At 43.1% G+C, this 23,969-nt stretch overlaps 1 protein-coding gene across 1 annotated transcript in view; it reads left to right on the top strand.

The window, feature by feature from the left end:
• Positions 1 to 1,693: 1,693 nt before the first annotated feature.
• LOC134329618 (immunoglobulin-like domain-containing receptor 2) overlaps positions 1,694 to 23,969 on the top strand; it is a 32,791-nt gene continuing 10,515 nt past the window's right edge. The window contains exons 1-5 of the mRNA XM_063010902.1: positions 1,694 to 1,805; positions 6,830 to 7,162; positions 12,886 to 13,005; positions 20,371 to 20,427; positions 23,509 to 23,655. Of these exons, the coding sequence (XP_062866972.1) occupies positions 1,694 to 1,805; positions 6,830 to 7,162; positions 12,886 to 13,005; positions 20,371 to 20,427; positions 23,509 to 23,655 (769 nt within the window). The remainder of the gene's footprint in view (positions 1,806 to 6,829; positions 7,163 to 12,885; positions 13,006 to 20,370; positions 20,428 to 23,508; positions 23,656 to 23,969) is intronic.

Consider the following 23,969-nt stretch of genomic DNA (forward strand, 5'->3'; position numbering starts at 1 on the left):
CCCCTGTAGTTACACCCCTGTATACTCTCTTACTCAAGGGCAATATACTGTATATGTTTAACCACTGCTGTATCCTGGTTGGGTCGCGGTGGGTCAGTTTTCCGTAGAATCACTGGATGCAGTGCAGTAACACAACCCGGACAAGACACCAATCCATCATGGGGCTTCGGCCATCCTCCCTTCTCAGACATAGCCAAATATGTCTGTATGTAGACAACCAACCGGCCATGGATCCCAGCGGTAGTGGGCTAGAGCAGTTCACCTCTGTGCCACCAGAGCACGAGCAGCTAATCATAGGTTACTAAATGTTTTTATAATTCATCATCACACATGTTCAGTTATTAAATCGGTTCTATCTGTAACATTTCAAGTTTTTATTTCTCATTTTTGGTGTGACTCGGTGTGTTTTGTAGGTGGTGAATTTGTTTTCTACCTTAATGTCCAAATATCATTTTCAAAAATGTGTGAAAGAGACAAAGGGAGAGATCAGAAGGTATGAGATCGTTCGAGCGCTTTAAAACTGATATTATAGGAACAATTGTACGTGGACAGCCTTGTAATCGATGAGTTCAGGCGTTTCAATTAATATTAACACCAATAATAGCCAGGTAAAAATAGTAATTGCCCCCTAAACATAACTGAATAATGTATTTTCTGTTATTGTTAAAAAGTTTAAGGTTTAATGGGAACAATAGGAATAAAATTGAGTTTTTTAGTCTTCATTGGTCTGTCCTGAATTGTCCTAATGTGCTTGACAAGCTTGACTGAGCTGGCCAATGAGCTTCTTCCAGATGGCTGACCAGCATTAACCAGCTAAACATTTACATTTTCAACATACGCTTTCATCCAAAGCGACTAACACTATACAGTCTAAGCAACTGAGGGTTAAGGGCCTTACTCAAGGGCCCAACAGTAGTAACCTGGCAATGGTGGGGTTTGAACCAGGGACCTTCTGTTTACTAGTCCAGTACCTTAACCGCTAGGCTACAACTGCCCTACACCAAGTAACCATAATATACTGGTCTTAACTGGATTTTCCACCATGATTGTTAGCTGGTCTCATGTTGTTGACCAGCTTTACCAGTCTAATCTAGGTAGGTGACCAGAATGTAAAGCTTGATCAAGGTGGCGGCCGGCCTTTGTTTTTGTGTCTCCTTAGTCTTAAAACAACCTTAAGATTTAAGACACCTGAAAGCTGGTAATGAATGGAAAAACAAAAATTAAAAATGTGGTTGATTTAAACAGTAACAGCCTGAGGTAAACAGTAATTATAACAAGTGTGTGAAAGAGTTAATTGTGAGTTTAATTACTATAGGTGGTATTATAAAAGTTCTACTTTGGGTGAATAGGATCTTATTTTATATAAAATTTACTTATATCGATAATGAATTAACAGTGTATTAACAGTAAATGTTTGCATTAATCCTAAGAGTTCAACTGCTATCAGTTACTGATTAACGGTTGAGCTTGTATTCGTTTGAGCCATGGCTGAATTCCAAATAGCTTTTTACTCCCTACATAGTGCAATACACAGAGCATTATAAAAATGGCTTATAGGCCCTAGTTAGTGCACTTTGTAGTGATCAGGGAGCCATTTGGCACACAGCTGAGTGAGCACTAGCTCGCTAGCTCGCGTTCCCGTTATCCTGAGCTGATACGGTCCCGCTACTCGCACTATCAAGCCAGTCACAGAATGAAGCGAAAACGAGGAGAAAAAGTTTACGACTTTTGTGCGGATTTAGAGCTGAGTTTTAAAAGAATGCCTTCACTCCTGAAATGGTGGATTACTTTACTTTATTTAACAGGTAGGACGAGTTTTAATTGTATAAAGAATCGGCAGGATACAGCAGGTTGCTGCAGGTTCATGAGAAGTTACTTTAAGTTCAGACTTCAGTGTTTTAGTTTTTTCTTGCTGTGGTTTATATACTATTATTACTTTTTGGCTCTTTATAGAGTGTTTAAACCCTTAGTTTATGTTTAAATCTAGTCTATTATAGATACAGTTTAAATATAATGGGCGAACAGGTTCATTTTAAACCGCTGGTTCTGAACAAACAAGGCTACAAGTGGTTTTATATGTAAACTAAATCTAAAACAAGATATAAAAGTCTAAAAAACAACTTTCTTTCATTCAATTCAACTTTTAAAAGTCTGAAAAGCTGTTTTCCGTGTCTATATTCACTCTAAATGCTAAACAGATCTAAAAAGCTGATTATCTGTATTATGATCCACCCTTCCCATGTGTAAATGTAAAGATTATAATAATATTCCAGTGTTCCCATTAAGCTGTTGATTTGGCAGGACTGTTTTAGAATGGCAGTAACCCCAACCCCCCAATCCGACCCCCAAAAGAGGATTTGGGTCGTACCCCCTGCCCCCCAAGGACCCCCATCCGTGTTCAAATTCCTGGCTACAGCTTTGCTATATTTACTCTAAAAGATAAACAGATCATAAAAGTAGATTATCAGTATTGATTTAAACTCCGAAAGTATAAAAATCTGTTTTTTTATGTCTGTATTCAGTCTAAAATGTAAACAGATCTTAATTTGTAACTTCAGAAACACAAGTATAGAAATGTGTTGTATGTTAAATAGGAATGACCAGATTTAAGCAGAAATCACAGTTTATTATCATTTCTTTTAATTTCACCTGACTTGTTTATTTATTTATTGTTGATTATTTTTAATGTCCACATTGAATAAAATGTCTTCATAAAAAGATTCTACTAATATAATAACACTAACAACACTTTTAAAACACTGATATACTGTAATAAACCCTGAGAAGTGCTCTATGTGGGTATGTGGGTGGCACGGTGGCAAAGTGGGTATGATCTGGTGTAAAAACTGTTCCAACTCAGGTTTCCTCTGGCTGCTCCGGTTTCCTTCAAAGACATGCGGTCAGGCTACTAAAATTGCCCTCAGTGTGTGTGTGTGTGTGTGTGTGTGACCTGTGATGGACTGGCGACCTGTCTGGGTTGTTTTCTGCCTTTCGTCTATTTAATATATATATAGTTAAATATAAATATAGGAAAATAAATAAATATACATATATATATATATATATATATACACACCGATGAGGCATAACATTATGACCACCTTTCTAATATTGTGTTGGTCCCCCTTTTGCTGCCAAAACAGCCCTGCAACTGTGATGCTCTGTGCATTCCGACACCTTTCTATCAGAACCAGCATGAACTTCTTCAGTAATTTGAGCTACAGTAGCTCGTCTGTTGGATCTGACCACACGGGTCAGCCTTCGCTCGCCACGTGAATCAATGAGCCTTGCCCGCCCATGACCCTGTCGCCGGTTTACCACCGTTCTTTCCTTGGACCACTTTTGATAGATACTGACCACTGCAGACCGGGAACACCCCACAAGAGCTGCAGTTTTGGAGATGCTTGCAAAAGTTGCAAATAAAGGGCAGATCTATTTTCTTCTGATGACCAGCTTCAGCATATATTTTAATGGTTTACCCAAAAATTCAGAGGACATTTCAACAGCAGTGCAATATAAAAAAACAAATCTGAGCATCCTATAAGAGGTCTCCCGTTCTGTCCCAGTTTCCTAGCTCACAATGCCATGTTACTGATTTTAATCAAATTTTGTCAAACACTGAGAATCAGATTCGCTCCACCATGTTTGCACTTCACTTCTGTCTAAGTCACATACACAGTTCATCTTATTATATATATATATATATATATATATATACAGTGTATCACAAAAGTGAGTACACCCCTCACATTTCTGCAAATATTTCATTATATCTTTTCATGGGACAACACTATAGAAATAAAACTTGGATATAACTTAGAGTAGTCAGTGTACAGCTTGTATAGCAGTGTAGATTTACTGTCTTCTGAAAATAACTCAACACACAGCTATTAATGTCTAAATGGCTGGCAACATAAGTGAGTACACCCCACAGTGAACATGTCCAAATTGTGCCCAAATGTGTCGTTGTCCCTCCCTGGTGTCATGTGTCAAGGTCCCAGGTGTAAATGGGGAGCAGGGCTGTTAAATTTGGTGTTTTGGGTACAATTCTCTCATACTGGCCACTGGATATTCAACATGGCACCTCATGGCAAAGAACTCTCTGAGGATGTGAGAAATAGAATTGTTGCTCTCCACAAAGATGGCCTGGGCTATAAGAAGATTACTAACACCCTGAAACTGAGCTACAGCATGGTGGCCAAGGTCATACAGCGGTTTTCCAGGACAGGTTCCACTCGGAACAGGCTTCGCCAGGGTCGACCAAAGAAGTTGAGTCCACGTGTTCGGCGTCATATCCAGAGGTTGGCTTTAAAAAATAGACACATGAGTGCTGCCAGCATTGCTGCAGAGGTTGAAGACGTGGGAGGTCAGCCTGTCAGTGCTCAGACCATACGCCGCACACTGCATCAACTCGGTCTGCATGGTCGTCATCCCAGAAGGAAGCTGACGCACAAGAAAGCCTGCAAACAGTTTGCTGAAGACAAGCAGTCCAAGAACATGGATTACTGGAATGCCCTGTGGTCTGACGAGACCAAGATAAACTTGTTTTGCTCAGATGGTGTCCAGCATGTGTGGCGGCGCCCTGGTGAGAAGTACCAAGACAACTGTATCTTGCCTACAGTCAAGCATGGTGGTGGTAGCATCATGGTCTTGGGCTGCATGAGTGTTGCTGGTACTGGGGAGCTGCAGTTCATTGAGGGAAACATGAATTCCAACATGTACTGTGACATTCTGAAACAGAGCATGATCCCCTCCCTTCGAAAACTGGGCCTCATGGCAGTTTTCCAACAGGATAACGACCCCAAACACAACCTCCAAGATGACAACTGCCTTGCTGAGGAAGCTGAAGGTAAAGGTGATGGACTAAACCCAATTGAGCACCTGTGGCGCATCCTCAAGTGGAAGGTGGAGGAGTTCAAGGTGTCTAACATCCACCAGCTCCGTGATGTCATCATGGAGGAGTGGAAGAGGATTCCAGTAGCAACCTGTGCAGCTCTGGTGAATTCCATGCCCGGGAGGGTTAAGGCAGTGCTGGATAATAATGGTGGTCACACAAAATATTGACACTTTGGGCACAATTTGGACATGTTCACTGTGGGGTGTACTCACTTATGTTGCCAGCCATTTAGACATTAATGGCTGTGTGTTGAGTTATTTTCAGAAGACAGTAAATCTACACTGCTATACAAGTTGTACACTGACTACTCTAAGTTATATCCAAGTTTTATTTCTATAGTGTTGTCCCATGAAAAGATATAATAAAATATTTGCAGAAATGTGAGGGGTGTACTCACTTTTGTGATACACTGTATATATATGTGCGTTTTTCTCCCATTTTCTCCCACTTCAGCGTAGTCAGTTTGTCTTCTGCTGGGGATCCCAGATTTTTTGCAGTTGATGTGGGTATATTGCTGCTCACGCCTCCTCCGACCTGCTCGCAGCCCTTGTCCACCCATGCACTCTGCACAGGCGCCTCTATCCGCCAATCAGCCTCCATACACAGCGTTTAAAGACCCCGCCCACATATTCCAGTCACCCCGCCCTGGTGTGCTACAAGTGGAAAAAAACAAGCGGCAAAGCCGCGCAAGCAAAACGGTTTTGCTGCTGATCATGTGAATGCAGCCTATTATTTTATACACGTTTAAAAGATGAACTTTAGTTCAAGTTAGGACAGGACAAGGTTGCCTGTTCTGGTCTTAAACCGTTTGGCTCACTTTTTTCATTAGTGTTGCTGTATTGTATATGAAAATATTTGTGTTTTGTAGTCCAGATCATCGCTTTGATCTGGTGGGGTTTGGATTTTGACATAGCCAAGACCTTCCATGATGCCAGATGTTTTAAGGCGTGTGTGTTGTCCTAACTCCCTCTTACCATGTGAGAAGAATTTATTTGAAACTCAGAAGCTTAGATAGTTCAGAAGGGTGTGTGTGTGTGTGTGTGTGTGTGTGTGTGTGTGTGTGTGGATAGTACATTTGCAGTGTTCGGTCTATCCGTGATATTTAAGAGAATTGTTTTCAATTGCCTGAACTCTCTTAAGAAATCATCCTCCATTAGTGTGTGTTAGTCATGCGTAGACGTTTAGGTGTAATGGGTTGTTTTGGAGGACGGCTGGCTGGTTGGAGAGAGCTCTGATAATAAGCACGTCTCAGCAGCGCTGTAATTGACTTCTTTGTCAGACAGGCTGAGTAAGAGGGTTGAAGACAGCTTTCTCAGCATTTACCAAATAATACTTTTCTACCCTTTGGTCCTTTGTTCCGTCTTTTGTTCCGTCTCGTCTTATATACCGTAAATGTATGATTAAATATTCTATAAATGTGGAGTTTTTCTGACTGGGTTAAAGTCTGGAGAGTCTGGTAGAGGGCGGCGCGGTGGCTCAGTGGGTAGCACTGTCGCCTAACAGCAAGAAGGTCCTGGGTTTGATCCCCATACGGGGCGGTCCGGGTTCTTTCTGTGCGGAGTTTGCATGTTCTCCCCGTGTCTGCGTGGGTTTCCTCCGAGAGCTCCGGTTTTCTTCCCACAGTCCAAAAACATGCAGTCAGGTTAATTGGAGACGCTGAATTGCCCTATAGGTGTGTGTATGTGTGTATATGTGGGCCTGCCCTGCGATGGACTGGCGCCCCATCCGGGGTGTTACTGTGTGCCTTGCGCCCATTGAAAAGCTGGTATAGGCTCGAACCCAGATCTTGATGGTAGTGGGCTAGTGAAATCGACCGCAGCTCCACCTGAGCCGTAAATGAGAAGTCCAACAAGCTACTGATCAGGTGTACACATATCTCTGGCTACATTATGTATACATTATATAATGTTTCCCCCCTTTTTCGTCCCCCAGGTGCCCCACGGTGTGCAGCGGTTAACGTGAACATGCGGGACGACCGGCGGTTCGCCATGCTCTTCCAGTCAGTGGTTCTGCCCTGCCAGTACACGACCAGCTCCATTCAGGCTCCAGTGGTGCAGTGGTGGTACAAGTCATACTGCCGCGACCGCACACGGGACTCGTTCAGCTTCCCCAACTCTCTAGGGGTCAAAGGGTCTGAGCTGGGCCCTTCCTCCCATCTGGACTGCAGTGACAACAGTCGAACGGTCAGGATTATAATCTCCGTGCAGGGATCCTCCGTGACCCTGACCGATCACTACAAAGGACGAGACATCTCCATCATTAACAGTGAGATGCTTTTCTTTTTTCGTTATTCTATTCCAAATTTAGCGTAATCAGTTCGTCTTCTGCTGCTGGAGACTCCGGTTGTGTCCAAGGAGGGTCATTTTGCCTACACAGACCTAGTGTACCTATCATGCTTGGTTTATTCTGCGATGGTTCTTACATTCCCACTGTAGAGCTGATTTGATTGTTTCTGGGATGTTAATGGTCGGTGGTTTCTCTGGTGAACTCACAGCTATGCTTAAACACTGTGAGACGGTGCAGGACAGCAACTCGTCCAACTCAGGAATCCAAAAAACTCAAACATCCTGTCACCTGGTAAATAACGTGTAGACATTTACATGCTCGGAGAACTGCCAGACACTGGACGTTCACTTTAACTGTGTAACTGAGGTTACAGTCATTACAGTAATCTTACATTTAGATGAGCAAGAGGAACTTGCTACACTTCTTTTTATATGAATTTTTAAATCAAACATACACCGATCAGCCATAACATTAAAACCACCTCCTTGTTTCTACACTCACTGTCTATTTTATCAGCTCCACTTACCATATAGAAGCACTTTGTAGTTCTACAATTACTGACTGTAGTCCATCTGTTTCTCTGCATGCTTTGTTACCCCCTTTTTCATGCTGTTCTTCATTGATCAGGACTCTCCCAGGACCACCACAGAGCAGGTATTATTTGCTGGTATGAGTGGATCAGACACAGCAGCGCTGCTGGAGTTGTTAAACACCTCACTGTCACTGCTGGACTGAGAATAGTCCAGCAACCAAAAATATCCAGCCAACAGCGCCCCGTGGACAGCTTCCTGTGACCACTGATGAAGGTCTAGAAGATGACCGACTCAAACAGCAGCAATAGATGAGCGATCGTCTCTGACTTTACATCTACAAGGTGGACCAACTAGGTAGGAGTGTCTGATAGAGTGGACAGTGAGTGGACACGGTATTTAAAAACTCCAGCAGCGCTGCTGTGTCTGATCCACTCATACCAGCACAACACACACTAACACACCACCACGATGTCAGTGTCACTGCAGTGCTGAGAATGATCCACCACCTAAATAATACCTGCTCTGTGGGGGTCCTGTGGGGGTCCTGACCATTGAAGAACAGCATGAAAGAGGGCTAACAAAGCATGCAGAGAAACAGATGGACTACAGTCAGTAATTGTAGAACTACAAAGTGCTTCTATATGGTAAGTGGAGCTGATAAGATGGATAGTGAGTGTAGAAACAAGGAGGTGGTTTTAATGTTATGGCTGATCAGTGTAGCAGTCATGCGGTGGTTGGTTAGCGTAATAGAATTAATAAATCAAATTAAAATGCCATTTCAAGTGCTACAGGTACGGTATAGTTGGGTTTGAGCACCTCGTTTTTACTCATACAAACATTGTAGACAAATGAGCTAATCATTGTTTCATTTGACCACAGCGCCGCTCAGGTGGCACAGCGGTAAAACATCGTAACTGATGCAACTACGACCTCCGCTGGCTGATTGATGGCGCCTGCACAGGGGCGGGAAAGGACTGCGTTGATCAGGGTGTGTCTCTTCGTACACAGTGCTAATCCGCATTGCGCTCGACTAGTGTAGGTGAAAAGATGCATACGGCTGCTGCCCACGTGTCGGAGGGGGCGTGGGTTGGCTTCGTTCTCCTCAGTCAGAGCGGGGATCGGCATTGGTGGAGAGGAAGCATGATGCAATCGGACAATTGGACAAGTAAAATAATTTGACCACAGGTTGGGATGTTACAGTACATGTAACTAACATATATGTAAAGTACTCCGCGAGTGTATGTGTGGTCACATGGTGTACATCTTCCTTACAGATGTATGTAAACATCTGACCATAAGCACATGTTTAAACTAGGGCTGTCGAAGTTAACGCGATAATAACGCATTAACGCGACCTCAATTTAACGCGATTAAAAAAATTAGTGCCATTAACGCAAATTCTAGTTCATGTTGACACTTGACTGGTAGAACAAACGTTTTAATGTCGGACTTGCCACCGTTTTTCATTTGCGGTTTGTTAACATAATGTAACCGATCGTGGTAGTGATGCACTTGCATAATAAAGAAATAAATACACGCTATATTCACAAGTTGTCGGGAGCAGAACACTTTATTACACTTAATTAACTTCTTCTTCTGTACCGAATACCGGAAAGCTGAGTCGAGCACGTTAGTTCATGAACTATGGAAGCCCCAAAGGGTCAAAACACACTCACTTCGTGTAGAAACGTCCATCAAACCATCGTCACGATACAACCACAGACAAGTCTGATACAATAACTACGCCTTATCCCACCTAAAGCACCGCTGATCTACAATGTTTGCTGATGGAGAAATTCTAACCTACAATCTGACATTTACTGCCTAGTATGTGAGTGAATAAAACTCCCTTACAGTTTTCTCTTGTCCCAGCAGTTTTTAACATCAGTACATTTAGCATAAAATGTGTTCACCATTTTAATTGTAACATTTCACTTAAAAATCCTTGTTTTCTATAACATTTACACAGATTTTTTTTAATGCGATTAATCGCGATTAACTATATGAAATTCTGAGATTAATCGCGATTAAAAATTTTAATCGTTTGACAGCCCTAGTTTAAACGATTACCCGTACTGTTTAGTATTATATGATGTATTTTTCTATAGCCCGCCTGAGCCTAGTGGACAATCAGCACCGTAGTTCCTGACAGGAAAAGCCCTCTATTGTGTTAAACATTTCCTGTTCCTGAAATAGATCTGTTTATTCATTCTGAGGGAGGATCTGAGTCCTTCTCCTCCTGCCCAGCATGCATTTTAACACTTGTAACAGAGATAACGGAGACATTCCAGACGTCCCCAGACTATTCTTTCAGCTTATCCTCTCTGATACTTCACACACACGTTCTGTGTTTTCACTCAGGAAATACGTGCACGTTAATGCCATGTTTTATCCGTGTTGTATTATTGGATTGAGTAATATTCAATAATAGATAGATAGATAGATAGATAGATAGATAGATAGATAGATAGATAGATAGATAGATAGATAGATAGATAGATAGATAGATAGATAGAAAAATGAGTAAAGGCTCAAGGTACATTAGAAAAAAAATTAAGAGCGGTAAAAACACACGCTGGAACCAGAGCTGGATCTCGAATACATCGTATCGAATCTCAGCTCTGCCTGCCGGCTAAGGCTGAGCGGCCACATGAACAACGATCGGCCTGTTGTTCAGATATGGGCGGGACTAAGCCGGGTGGGGTCTCTCTCCCATGACTGGTGCAATTACGACCTCTGACGGCTGATTGATGACGCCTGCACAGAGATGAGAAAAGAGTGCTCTCAGGGTGTGTCTCTCCGTACACAACGCTGAGCTGAGCTGCACTCGTCAAAGTGCAGGTGATAAGATGCATACGGCATGCTGCCCACGTGTCGGAGGGGGTTAGCTTCGTTCTCCTCAGTCAGAGCAGGGATCGGCATTGGTGTAGAGCAGGGGTGTCAAACTCAAGGCCCGCGGGCCAGATCCGGCCCGCCGCGTCATTTGATCCGGCCCGCGAGAGCTTAAACGACTGTATGATTGTTGTGATGGTTCGAGTCGTTACAGAGACGCGCTTATTATTTAATGCGCTCCTGCGCCTTTAAGAGACAACGTGACATCGTAGTCATGGCAACTAACTTTAACCTTCGCTAAGAAGCCATGTGACTTTTACGGCAAAAGAACGCGGGGTAGCGTAGTCAGTAATGTAAACAATAATAAATAAATACAGATAATTATCTTGCAATGTAATACCCAAGCATCGTCTGTAAGTAGTGGCGTTTATATTCTCAGTTGTTAGTAAATGTTTAGTGAGTATATCACAGCGTTTTAGTTACAAATTTACCGTAATTAAATACTGTTGTTACCGTTACTATAGCAATTAGTATCTTTACACACAATTTTAACTCCTTATTACGTTTGGTTAAATCTCATATTGTACCAGATGTAACACTTGAGTACAGCTGTGTGCTTTTTACTGTATTAAGTTCTTTATTGTTTTTATTGTCTGTATTTTTACTTCATTTTGATGCACACAGTGTATCACACAGCTGGCGAGCAAATAAACCGACTGTATTCTGAAGGGAGCTGTCTGTCTGTCTGTCTGTCTGTCTAGCTGAGAAAGGGGGATAAACTATTAGTGACGGCAGAATGATTGTCTTAAAAATACACTGTAAAATCCTAAATAAACTGCATCTTTCAAAATGCTGGCTGATTTTGTGACCTGCAAAGTGACACATCCCGCCAGTAGATGATGTTACACTTATTTACACATGATCCTAAAATGTACAAGAAGATAATTAAGAAAATTAAGCATAAGGAGGAAATTTAATGAAAGTGAAAACAAGTTTGTGCTTCAGGAAGAGAAACCGGTGCGTCTCTTGTGTTATGAGGCCGTGTCTGTGGTAAAGTAGAACAATATAAATGCAGAATTCAGCCTCCAAGAAAAACAGCAATGTGACTGCAATCACAGCAGGATACGTTACAATCGGCCCTTTGAGGGCCACCACAATGCTGATGTGGCCCTCTGTGAAAATGAGTTTGACACCCCTGGTGTAGAGGAAGCATGACGCAATCGGGCAATAAATATCCATAGATGTGCAATGGCATAAACAGAGTGACAGATCATGCTTCATGAGTCTGTCCTGATAGTCCTGGTATTAACTCAGTGAGCAGTGATGTCCCGGCACAGTGGGGATGAGTTATACAGTGAGATCGCTGTTGGTACAAACGATTTCCTGTATCGTTCCCTCTAACAGTCGGAGCTGAATGAGTCTGTTACTGAAGGTGCTCCGCTAATACAGTTATATTTAATTATTAGAATATTATTAAATGGGATTCAACCTCGCTGACATCTTGAGCTTGCTTACAGCTGGTCACGCACCTACAAGAACAATGATTGGCCTTTCTGAGGGAGGGAAGGTCATAGGGATTCCTTATAACTGCTGCAGTTACGACCTCTGCTGGCTGGTCGATGACGCCTACACAGACGGGGGATAATAAAGATCAGTGTGTAATTGTCCATGCGTGATACAGATCTCCTTATAAACCCGCCTGGTGCAGGTGGAAAGACGTGGCCGGCTACTGCACACCTGTCCCGGTTGTGGCCCTCCTCAGTCAGGCGTGGAGGTCTGCAGCACTAAAGGAAGCAAAATGCAATCAGGTAATTGGATACGACTAAATTGGGAGGAAAGTTAAGGGGAAAATGCATTTAAAAAAGAGCAAACCTTACATTGGGTGTTTGGGTGGCGCAGTGGTCTCACATGCTGGGCTGCACGGTGGCTTAGTGGGTAGCACTGTTGCCTTACAGCAAGAATGTCCTGGGTTCGATTCCCAGGTGGAGCGGTCCAGGTCCTTTCTGTGTGGAGTTTGCATGTTCTCTCCATGTCTTCGTGGGTTTCCTCCCACAGTCCAAAGACATGCAAGTTTGTCCATGACTGTGTTCGACATTAAATCTTGTGAACTGATGAACCTTGTGTAATGAGTGACTACCGTTCCTGTCATGAATGTAACCGAAGTGTAAAACATGACGTTAAAATCCTAATAAATAATAAATAAATAAATCTAACACGCTTGCCACCACTGTTGAGATCTCAAGCTGGCACGCTCTAATCTTAAAAAACAAAGATCATATGTTTAATTTTGCCTTAAATCTACCGTGAGTGACCTGTATTTTGTGTTCGTTTGTCCAGAGGCTGACCTGCGCATCGGACAGTTGCAGTGGGGTGACAGCGGTGTTTATTACTGCAAGGTTGTGATCGCCGATGACCTGGAGGGTGAGAACGAAGCTCATGTGGAACTCCTGGTTTTAGGTGAGACACCATATGTTGAAATTAAAACCCATTCAGAACAAAAAATGGAGCAGGAACTTTTTCCCTCCACTGTAGGAACCGGAGCTGGTCTTAGTTTGCTGGTAGGTGGTTCCAGGAACTGTTTTGGTTCAGAGTTTCATGTTCTTCATGCTCATTCTTACTTACTATAGTAAATCCTAGTAAAACCTCGAAGTTCGAACGAATTCTACGGCACAATGAGTAACCTGTAACACAGGAAATGAACAGATTACAAGGATCTGATTAGCATGCTGGCTCATTCTTTGGTCATTTCCTCTTCCTAAACCATCAAAAACAGTCATTTTATGGGCCGCTCAGGTGGCGCAGCGTTAAACACACACTGGAACACCAGAGCTGGGATCTCGAATACATCGTTTCGAGTCTCAGCTCTGTCTGCCGGCTGGGCTGAGCAGCCACATGAACAACGATTGGCCTGTTGTTCAGATAGGGGTGGGATATTAAAGCCGGATATTGACTTTCTTATAACTGATGCAACTACGACCTCTGCTGGCACAGTGACGGGAAAAGAGTGCGGTCAGGGCGTGTCTCTCCGTACACAGTGCCGATCCGCATTGCACTTGTCAAAGTGTAGGTGATAAGATGCATACGGCTGCTGCCCACGTGTCGGAGGGGGCGTGGGTCAGCTTCGTTCTCCTCAGTCAGAGCGGGGATCGGCATTGGTGGAGAGGAAGCGTGATGCAATCGGGCAATTGGAAGCACTAAAAGGGAGAAAATGCATAAATATGTTAAAAAAACAGTAATTTTATAAGCATGTTGTGTAGCTAAAACATACCGATATGCTGATACTTCATAACGAAGGTGCTTTGTTCTTATTTCTTTACTTTAGATAAACGTAAGAGTTACTGAGACACACCGTTGTCTGTAGTTCTGTAAACGAAGGCATTTTTAGACAGCTAGCTTGTTATGCTTTTCTCACACAGAGAACTATTGTCAGGTTCTACCTCCCCCTCAGACAGCTTCAGTTAAGCCTGTTACAGTGTGGGCAGTAGGAGGTGTCGCCAGGCACCTCTGCCTTTTACGGCTCCAGTGAATTATGGGAGCAGCTACATAAAGGGCTTACTGGGAAACCACTGTGCTACACAGTTAACCCTTAGAATGCGGTGTTTAACGGCCGGTTCATTCCTGAGCTTTAGAGCAGCTGGTGCACTTTTATGCACATAGTTGGATTAAGGAAATCTCAAACGATGGTTAGAACTTCGGAAATGTTGCCGTTTCTCCGCTGTTGCTGTAGTACCTGGTACTTTTCATAACTCAACAAGGCCGTGAAGAGTCATACCTGGTGATCTCTCTACATAGACGCATTTTATGTCACCCTACACACGCTCCTGAGAAGAGGACGTGTCTAAATTCCTAGATTCCTCAAAATGCTTCTACTGAGGCGCCTTAATCCTGAGCGATAATCTGACTAAATGACGAGGGAGCGTCTAATGCTTTCTCAGCGCTGAGGGCAATCCCAGCATTCAGTGCGGCATGACTTTTCTCACAAAAAATATGAATATGAACGCTCAGGTGGCGTAGCGGTAAAAACACACGCTCTTCACCAGAGCTGGGATCTCGAATCCTCAAAGTTGATGTTAGAAGCAGGAGAAATGGACGAGCGTGAGGATTCGAGCGAGTTTGACGAGGGCCAACTTGTGACGGCTAGACGACTGGGTCAGAGCATCTCCAAAACTGCAGCTCTTGTGGGGTGTTGCCGGTCTGCAGTGGTCAGTATCTATCAAAAGTGGTCCAAGGAGGGAACACTGGTAAACCGGCGACGGGGTCATGGGCCGCCATAGTCCGAGACTAGCAACAGACGAGCTCCTGTAGCTCAAACTGCTGAAGAAGTTAATGCTGGTTCTGATAGAAAGGTGTCAGAATACACAGTGCAGCATCACAGTTGCAGGGCTGTTTTGGCAGTAAAAGGTGGACCAACACAATATTGGGAAGGTGGTCATAATGTTATGCCTGATCAGTGTAAGTGCATTAAGACAATGTCCCAAAGCATACTGCCAAACCAACACTAGAGTGGCTAAACATTAGTGAACCCCATCAAACATCTGTGGCAAAGAATTACACCAGTGCTACCCAACCAACCTGACAGAAGTTCAAGAACTTTGTCGCATTGGGGATAAATTCTAATGCCAAAATCGTAAAATGCCTTTTCGTGACGATCATTTGTCATTTTGGCTTGATAACAGGCGTTCATCTGAGTCCGAGACTAGCAACTAGCTCATCAATTTCTACAAATCAAGCCCAGAGACGTGCTTTCTAATCGCTCAGGACGTCTCTCCCTTTCTTAGAAACGTTAAAAGAATTCAAAGAATTTGAGACAAAAGCTGTGAAGTGATGTCATACTTAAGACAATGAGCTGATAGGGCGCCAACCATCTTCATAGCTAAGCATCATCCACTCGTGGACGTGCTTCCATGGCAACAGAAGGACTTTCTGTGTCCTTTACTGGATGAAGTAAGAGCCTGTTGTACAGTCATGAAAGGGGGAGACAGGGGACGGGGTTAAAACAAAAGAAAAAGTGCTGAGAGGGGAATGTGAGGTTACTTTAAGTGCACAGAGTCTATGGACAAGCGACTTCTTCTGTTCCTGCTACAGGATCGATGCCAGTTCATCATAAAGTTACGACCTGAAAGCTACAACTTTAACTTACACTGATCAGCCATAACATTAAAACCACCTCCTTGTTTCTACACTCACTGTCCATTTTATCAGCTCCACTTACCATATAGAAGCACTTTGTAGTTCTACAATTACTGACAGTAGTCCATCTGTTCCTCTGCTCATTCTCAGCACTGCAGTGACACTGACATGGTGGCGGTGTGTTAGTGTGTGTTGTGCTGGTGACACCAACCAAACTGTCACTGCTGGACTGAGAATAGTCCACCAACCAAAAATATCCAGCCAACAGCGCCCATGGGCAGTGGCCTGTGACCACTAATAAAGGGTTAGAAGATGACCAACTCAAACAGCAGCAATAGATGAGCGATCGTCAACTAGGTAAGAGTGTCTAATAGAGTGGACAGTGAGTGGACACGGTATTTAAAAACTCCAGCAGCGCTGCTGTGTCTAATCCTCTCATACCAGCACAACACACACTAACACACCACCACCATGTCAGTGTCACTACAGTGCTGAGAATCATCCACCACTTAAATAATACCTGCTCTGTGGTGGTCCTGTGGGGGTCCTGACCATTGAAGAACATCGTGAAGGGGGGCTAACAAAGCATGCAGAGAAACAGATGGACTACAGTCAGTAATTGTAGAACTACAAAGTGCTCCTATATGGTAAGTGGAGCTGATAAAATGGACAGTGAGTGTAGAAACAAGGAGGTGGTTTTAATGTTATGGCTGATCGGTGTATAAGACTGTGGAACATAAGGATCATTGTCATTAGGTGATTATGAATTTGTTGTTACAGATGTGACCAGGATGTTATTACTATGTAGTCACCATCATCGTAAGTAGGGCACTTCTAAATTCACAGGAAATTGTGCTTAATTTCACAGATCTTGGATGTTTCTTTAAAAATCACAGATTTCACAGATTTTTAAAGAAAAGAGCCACATTTCATGGCGGTCATTAAATTTTACTCATAAATTTAATTATATAATAAATGGAAGCAACAATACACAGTACAGCTACCGTAATAGTTGAATGTAAACCTAGAACCTCCAGCGATGGTGCGCGGCTCTGTCTCAAACACGAAAATTCTTGTCCATGTTTGGACAAAACACCCCCACCCCCCGCGTCCACAGAATCCTTTGTTAGTTTTCCAAACTCACTCACCCGAGTCGTGTTTTTAGCTGCTTTACACTTCGACATCTTGGACATTTTGTCTTAACTGACTGCTAACTGAATTGCCGTAGGATTGCTGGGACGTCTGATAGTGCAAATTAACCAGTAAAAGTGAGGCACTTGAACGCTACACGAATGAAAAACGTTAAATCACTAAACACAAACATTAAAGTTTGAATTTCACAGCAAATTGCATATTACACCATGGTCCATGATGCGATTTTCACGCCATGAATTGGGTAGGACTTTAATCATGGGTCATTCCTACAATTCGGTGCCTTTTGTGTCCCCAGTGTTGATAATTGTATTTATTAAGTACATTTTTAACTATAAAAAAAAATAATAACATGACTGTATACATACTGTTTTTATCTCTTAGATAGCAGCGGTTTTCCCAGTGTCCCCAGTGCTGTACATTCTGATTTAGTGATGGATACATGAGGTTTAATCATGAAAATATCTCAGTCTTTCAATACTGTTTAAAAGGTATCCCAGGAATGACCCTCATAAGAAATCAGCATTTTGATCTGATGTTGCTTCTTATTTAGATGTAAAGATCAACATAATGTTTAAAATGAAGCTACATAATAAAAAACCACTGACCTGTTTGTGAACTACTATTTGAAAGCCACTAGCAGCAGCAGAATGATTTGTTTACGTCAGTTCCCTCTTTGTTTCCTCTGAGTAACGACTTTGCAGTCATTACTGCTGGGAGGAGCAGCAGATGAGCTGATACAGGAGGCCGTTACACATGGGAATGACCGCTCAACAGTACATATATAAAACAATGTAAAGCGTTTTACACAAAGTATATTTTTAATCTAATAGCTGCGGTGTCATGGCTGACAGAGGGGTTAGAGAACAAACGTGCTACATTGTGACACAGCAGAGGTTTGTGCAGTCAAGCTTAAAACACAGATCTACTCCCCTGACCTCAGGATAAGAGCAAATTCCAAACTTTCTGACTAAGCCCTTTTTCTGCCTCTAAACATAGAGCAAAACTGCCCAGGAGGTCCAGGGACAAAGCTACTTATTAGTCTACTTCCAACGTCCAGTCTACTTTCTCTTTCAACCTTGTTTTGCTCAGATCTGAAAGACTGCACTGAATAATAGAGTAATGATTTGATTACTCAAATGTTTATTAAATTATTAATCGTTAACAATAAACCTGGTGTTTAAATAAATACGATTGTGGAAACAAAGGATAATCATGAATCTTAAATCATTGTCATTAAGCGATTATGAATTCGTTGTAACTGGTCTGACTGTGTTATTACATTTGCGTTTAGCGGACGCTTTTATCCAAAGCGACTTACAGTACTGTGACAGTATACAGTCTGAGCAATTGAAGCCAAGAGCATTAAGGGCCTTGCTCAAGGGCCCAACAGTGGCTGCATGGCAGAATCAGAAGTTGAATCCACAGCCTTCAAGTTGGTAACCCACACCTATACCCACTAGGCTACCACTATCCTGTATGACCTATTCCATCGTGTTATGTTTGTCTGTGAATACAGCACGTCTGCATGCCCAATTTTATCTGTTAGCAGTAGGTTAGGTTGAAATGGCAGCGTTGCTGGTTAGATGTGCCATATTTTCACTTGAAGTCAGACCAAACAGCTTGGCGAGGGAGAAACATTTTTTCCCCAGAACCTGCTTATGAATTCCTCACATTTATTACTGTTATGTAACCTCCCTTATTTTGCTTACAATTTTAGCAGCAGTGATTTATAGCCTTGATTTATCTGGGGAAAATTCTAGATATTTTCGAATGAGAGAACAAACGGATGAAGACACAGAAATAAGCAGAAACCAGGATTTGGACATTACATGTAAATAACAGTGTAATTTAAAAGCCTAGAGCACAGCAAGGTGATGATGATGTGTTTCTGACTGTCTGTAAATGACTGTAATTAAGGTTAATCATAGATTGCACATCCAAACCACACTAGCGCAGTACGGTTGTGATATCAGGGTAAATTTAAAGCTGTGGGTGGGGAACGAAATCTTCTGCACCCAAACCAAACCAAGTAGAAGTGAAGAACAATATGTAGGACATTATCAAAATTTGATAATAATGTTAATACTGATTCGGCACAGTGGCACAGCAACATAGGTTAGGGGGACCAGGGTTTGATTCCCATTTCCAGGGTTTAATACGCTTCTCTGAATACTAGACCAGTAGTGCAGACGGCTCGACCAGACGGCAGAGTCCGAAATTGTAAAGCATCAACAAAGACCAGTCGAAATGAACGCTCCGCCTACTGGGACGCTCGTCCAGATCGACAGCACTGCCTGGAATTAAAACTTGAGAGCTTACCGGATATTCTGCTGGCACACCAGCGTAGCGATTCTGAACTCCTCGGTCCAAAACTCGACGTTGCCACCGGTCGGCTGGGTGCCTGCAGCAGACACGGCTCTGCTAGGGCGGGGTGACCGGACTTTGTGGGTGGGGTCTTCAATCGCTGTGTAAGGACCGTGATTAACAGATTCTGCACAGGTGAAAAAGGGTTCCGCTAAGGGCTGCATGCGGGTCGGAGGAGGTGTGAGCAGCAATATGCCCACCTCGACTGCAATCAGGGATCCACCAGCAGCGGAGGACAGATTGACAACGCTGAATTGGGAGAAAATGCACAAATAAAATAGGGAAAAAAAACTTGAGAGCTTGAGAGCCAGAGCATTAGAACTTCCTCTAGAGCACCAAGAAACGATTATGTTTGAGAATATAGAGAATTTTTAACCCTTTATACGATAAATGTAAGCTACTTTAAATCAGTTTTGTTCCAGAACAGACAGTTACTCTGTATTTTGCATCTAATATGTTTTGTCTTTCATCATAGTTGGGTTTTCATTACCAGCCAGCTGCTTTTTCAGTCCAAATTAGCTAAAAACAGTGCTGCACAGCGATTTTACCATATAAAAATCACCTAGCATGAACCTGCAACCCTGAACATTTCAAACTTCCATCAGCGAATGAACTTCAGGTAGGATTGAGTAGAGCTGTGATGATGTGTCGTCTCTTTTCTGCTGTGACTGAGGTGGAGGGTCAGTTTGGGTTTGTATGTAAACACATTAGACTCAGTGTTAGCTTTCCTAACCCAATCATTCATTCATTTATTCATATATTCATTTATTGTCTATTTTACCACCGCTTTGTCTTGGTCAGGGTCACAGTGGGTCTGATTCACTGGGCAATAGGCAGGAAACAGCACAGACGGATCGCCAGTCCATCACAGAGCAAACACACACACACACACACACACACACACACACACTTATGGTAATTTCTAGTATCTGTAATTGGCCTGCTTGCATGTATTTGGACATGTGGGAGGAACCGAGCACTACCCACTGCACCACCGTGCCGCTCTTAAACCCAATCACGCATGCGTTATCTCAGTGTACAGATTGCTTCATCTTTCCCATCATTTACTGCATTTCAACAATTTCTGCCAGAATTCTGCTCAAATTTTCCTCTTTTCAGCTGATTAACCTCCGCTTCACTTCCCTCTCTTGATCTGTCTGTCTTTCTCCCCAGGTCAAACAAGTGTGACTGACGATCTCCTGCCCGAGATTAATCTGGAGATTATGCCAGGTACGGGTTTTCCTCCTGTCCCACTCTCACCTGTCCTAATTTCTCACCCTTTATTTCTCCAGAATTGCTCATAATCATTCACAATTGATTCGTCTCTTACATTATGGACGTGTTATACATCAGATTAGTCGCTTTCAGGTCAAATTTAACAATATTCTGCTGGCCTGCATTTGAAGATAAAGTCCTAAAATGTTTTTGTATACATACATATACACACATTAACATTTTCAGCAGTTAGCAGACACCTTTATCCAAAGGTTACATTACAGTTACAGTATACAGTCTAAGTAACTGAGGGTTAAGGGCCTTGCTCAGGGGCCCAACAGCAGCAACCTGGCAATGGTGAGGCTTGAACCAGCGACCTTCTGATTACTGGTCCAGTACCTTATCCACTAGGCTACGGCTTGCCCACACACATATGTAGAGTACATTTATTTTTTTGTATTTTTTTTTTTGCATTTAGAAACTGGGATTAGAGTGTGGTGTCAGCCACTGTACTGCGCCCATAAATAACCCATAGTCATCTGATTGATAGTCAAAAGGTTCTACCCAGGAGGCTACCACTGCCCCTTATAAATTGATTAAACTAATTCTTACACATTAAAAACAATGCATCTTACTCTCTCTGCAATCTGGTCCCACTGTGGTTTACAATATGTAATGTAAAGCCTCAACAAGGGGGCGATAACATACCAGTTTATTTAATTATTATTATTTTTCTCTGCTACTCCTTTTCTTTTTGGCTCGTGACCCACCTAAGGGTCGCAACTTAGGTTTTGAAAAACCCTGCTATACACCTCTATACACCACATGGCCAACAATTTAATCTCATTTTCATGTTTAGTCGCTGCTTTATCTTGATCAGGGTCGCAGTGGGTCTGGTTTCCCTGGAAACACTGGGCGCAATGCAGTAACACACCCCGAACAGGGCGCATTCCATCTCGTGGCCTCGGCCACCCCCCACTCAGACACAGCCAATCCATCAAAGGACTGGAAACTGAAAGCGGACCTGGTCAGACAGCCCAAGGTTAAGGAAAGTGTTGCAGAACTGACCACTCCACGGGAAGATCTGATGGAGAAGGTCAACGAGCGAAAAAGAAACAAATAGGCAGACATGATTGTGTCCAGTGCCGCAGACGATGTAGTCAGGCCAGTAGGTGTGTGTGGGCCCTGTGATGGACTATCTTTTACTCAATGAATTGGGCCCACCATGACCCTGACCAGGATAAAGCGGTGGTAAAACAATCAATGAATGTATGAATGGTAACTCCACAAAAACAGCCCACTTATTTGATTCACATTCTTAAAAAAGAAATAGTTGTGTGATGTAGATACAGTGTGACTCTGTATGATGCATGCTGGGAAAATTTAAGGTCATTAGACATGTAAGACTTCACATGCTGACAGTGTCATTATTCTTGTATCTTATATAAACAAGACTTGATTTGGGAGTTGCAGCAGATAATGGTGTACAAAGCACATCCTGTACCACACTGTACCTCCTCCACTCTACACACCACTGTAGCTCATGATTTAAAGATGCTGTACGTTTCTTTATATTAGTGCTGCTCACATCATATACACTATGTGGCCAAAAGTATTTGGACACCAAGTTTAAATTCCAAATGGTGCTATAGACTTTGGTGGGTGGCCAAACAGGCGTAATTGTCTGTGTCTGGGGGAGGGTGGGGTTGAACAGGTTTTATTTCACTAGTCTCAGTCCTCATCAGCCAGCCGGGGGGTAGAAAAAGCAGCAAGAACAATTGCAACAGGTGGATTGGCAAGGATTAGATTGGTAGAATGGGAAGAATGCCGAACAGAGACGGGAGAGCATTTTCTGAATGCTGGTTGTTTTACAACTTTAAACATTAAACTAACCTGCAACAACATCGACATTTCTGGTTTATTGTTTTTATTTAGCACAAGATTAATCTCATGTAGTTTGTTTTGGTTTATTTATTTATTTTTTATGCATTTTCTCCCCATTTTCCCCCCGATTTAGCACACTCAATCTGTCTTCCGCTGCTGAGAGAGACCCGATTGCATCCGAGGAGAGCACGTCGCTGTACACGCCTCTTCCGACACGTGTACAGCCCTCCTCTTCTCGCCCCTGCACTCTGCACAGGCGTCTCTTCCTCCATTCAGTGTCCTTACACAGCGTATGAAGACCCACCCACCCACACATAGTCCGGCCCCCACCCTGCAGATACGGTGGCCAATTAGTATCTGCTGCAGGCACTGCCAGTTATTCCGGCCAGACGGCACCCAGCCGACCGGTGGCAACGCCGAGTTTTGAATGTCCAGCTTTAGTCTGTGTTTTTCCCTTTAAAGTTATTAAGACTATTCAGTCTCAATATTAGTGGTGCTATCAGTAGGCCAGGTGTCTACACAGATGTAATTGGCTGTGTCTGAGGGAAGAGGGGGTGGCTGAAGCTATGCAGTGGATTACCGCCCTGCAAGGTATTCCTGCCCTGACCAGGATAAAGTGGTGGTAAAACAGGCAGTGAATGAATAATGAATTTATTGACTAGTCCAGAGCATTAATGCCGATGGCCGTTAAATAGAAAGTACCAGGTACAGTTTGGCGGCTGGGCAGTTCATTTAGTCACAGACTCATTCCACCAAAGAGCAAGACGGAGCGCTTCAGACGTTCTTTTGTGCCAACTGCCATCAGACTGTATAACAGTAGCAGAATACACAGGCTGGCTGTCCTCACACTGACAAGCCAGCCCAGCCCAGTGGGGGACTGGACTCTACAATTCATTCTTCTATTTACTGTACTGGAGCTGCTGTAACACTCGAATTTTCCCCATGGGGATCAATAAAGGAATTTTATCTTATCTCATCTTTATAAACTTCAGCTGAAATACATTTACTGCTAATTCCAGATGTAACATGACGGCAGATTGTGGTGGCAGATTGCACAGATGTGCATTTAGCTTTCTGTACTTAGAACATCTGGCATAGTTTGTGCTCTTAATTGAATATATTCCTTAAATAACTGTTCTTTTTCACACGACTCTGAGGGTTCAGTGTGCACTCATGAGGATGACCCTCTTCCCGCTGTGTTGTTTGTTTCAGAGTGGGTGTTCGTGGGAGCCGTAGTCCTGGGTAGTGTCCTGTTCCTGGTGCTGGCCGGCGTGTGCTGGTGTCAGTGCTGTCCTCACTCCTGCTGCTGCTACGTACGATGCTGCTGTTGCCCGGAAACCTGCTGTTGTCCACGTCACTGTGAGTTCCTCTCGTTCTCTTTTGCTTTTAATGCTCTTTTTATGCACGCTGGACGCATCATTGGGCATTTTGAGCAATGGTTGAAGATTACTGGTGTGTTTACATTGAATGATCTGGTAATTCAAGAGGCTCTGCAAATTTGGAAGCAACAGGTCCAACACAATTCCTCTAGAAGAGCAGTAATAATGTACATTTTCAGCATTTAGTAGACGCCTTTATGTCCTAGTATTTAAATGCATGTTGAGTGAAAGCAGGTACTGGGGTTGTGACCTTATATGAGGTCTCTTGAGAGGCAGATGGGGTTACTGGTTAAA

The sequence above is a fragment of the Trichomycterus rosablanca genome, chromosome 15 (genome assembly GCF_030014385.1).
Source record: "Trichomycterus rosablanca isolate fTriRos1 chromosome 15, fTriRos1.hap1, whole genome shotgun sequence".
NCBI classification, from domain to species: domain Eukaryota; kingdom Metazoa; phylum Chordata; class Actinopteri; order Siluriformes; family Trichomycteridae; genus Trichomycterus; species Trichomycterus rosablanca.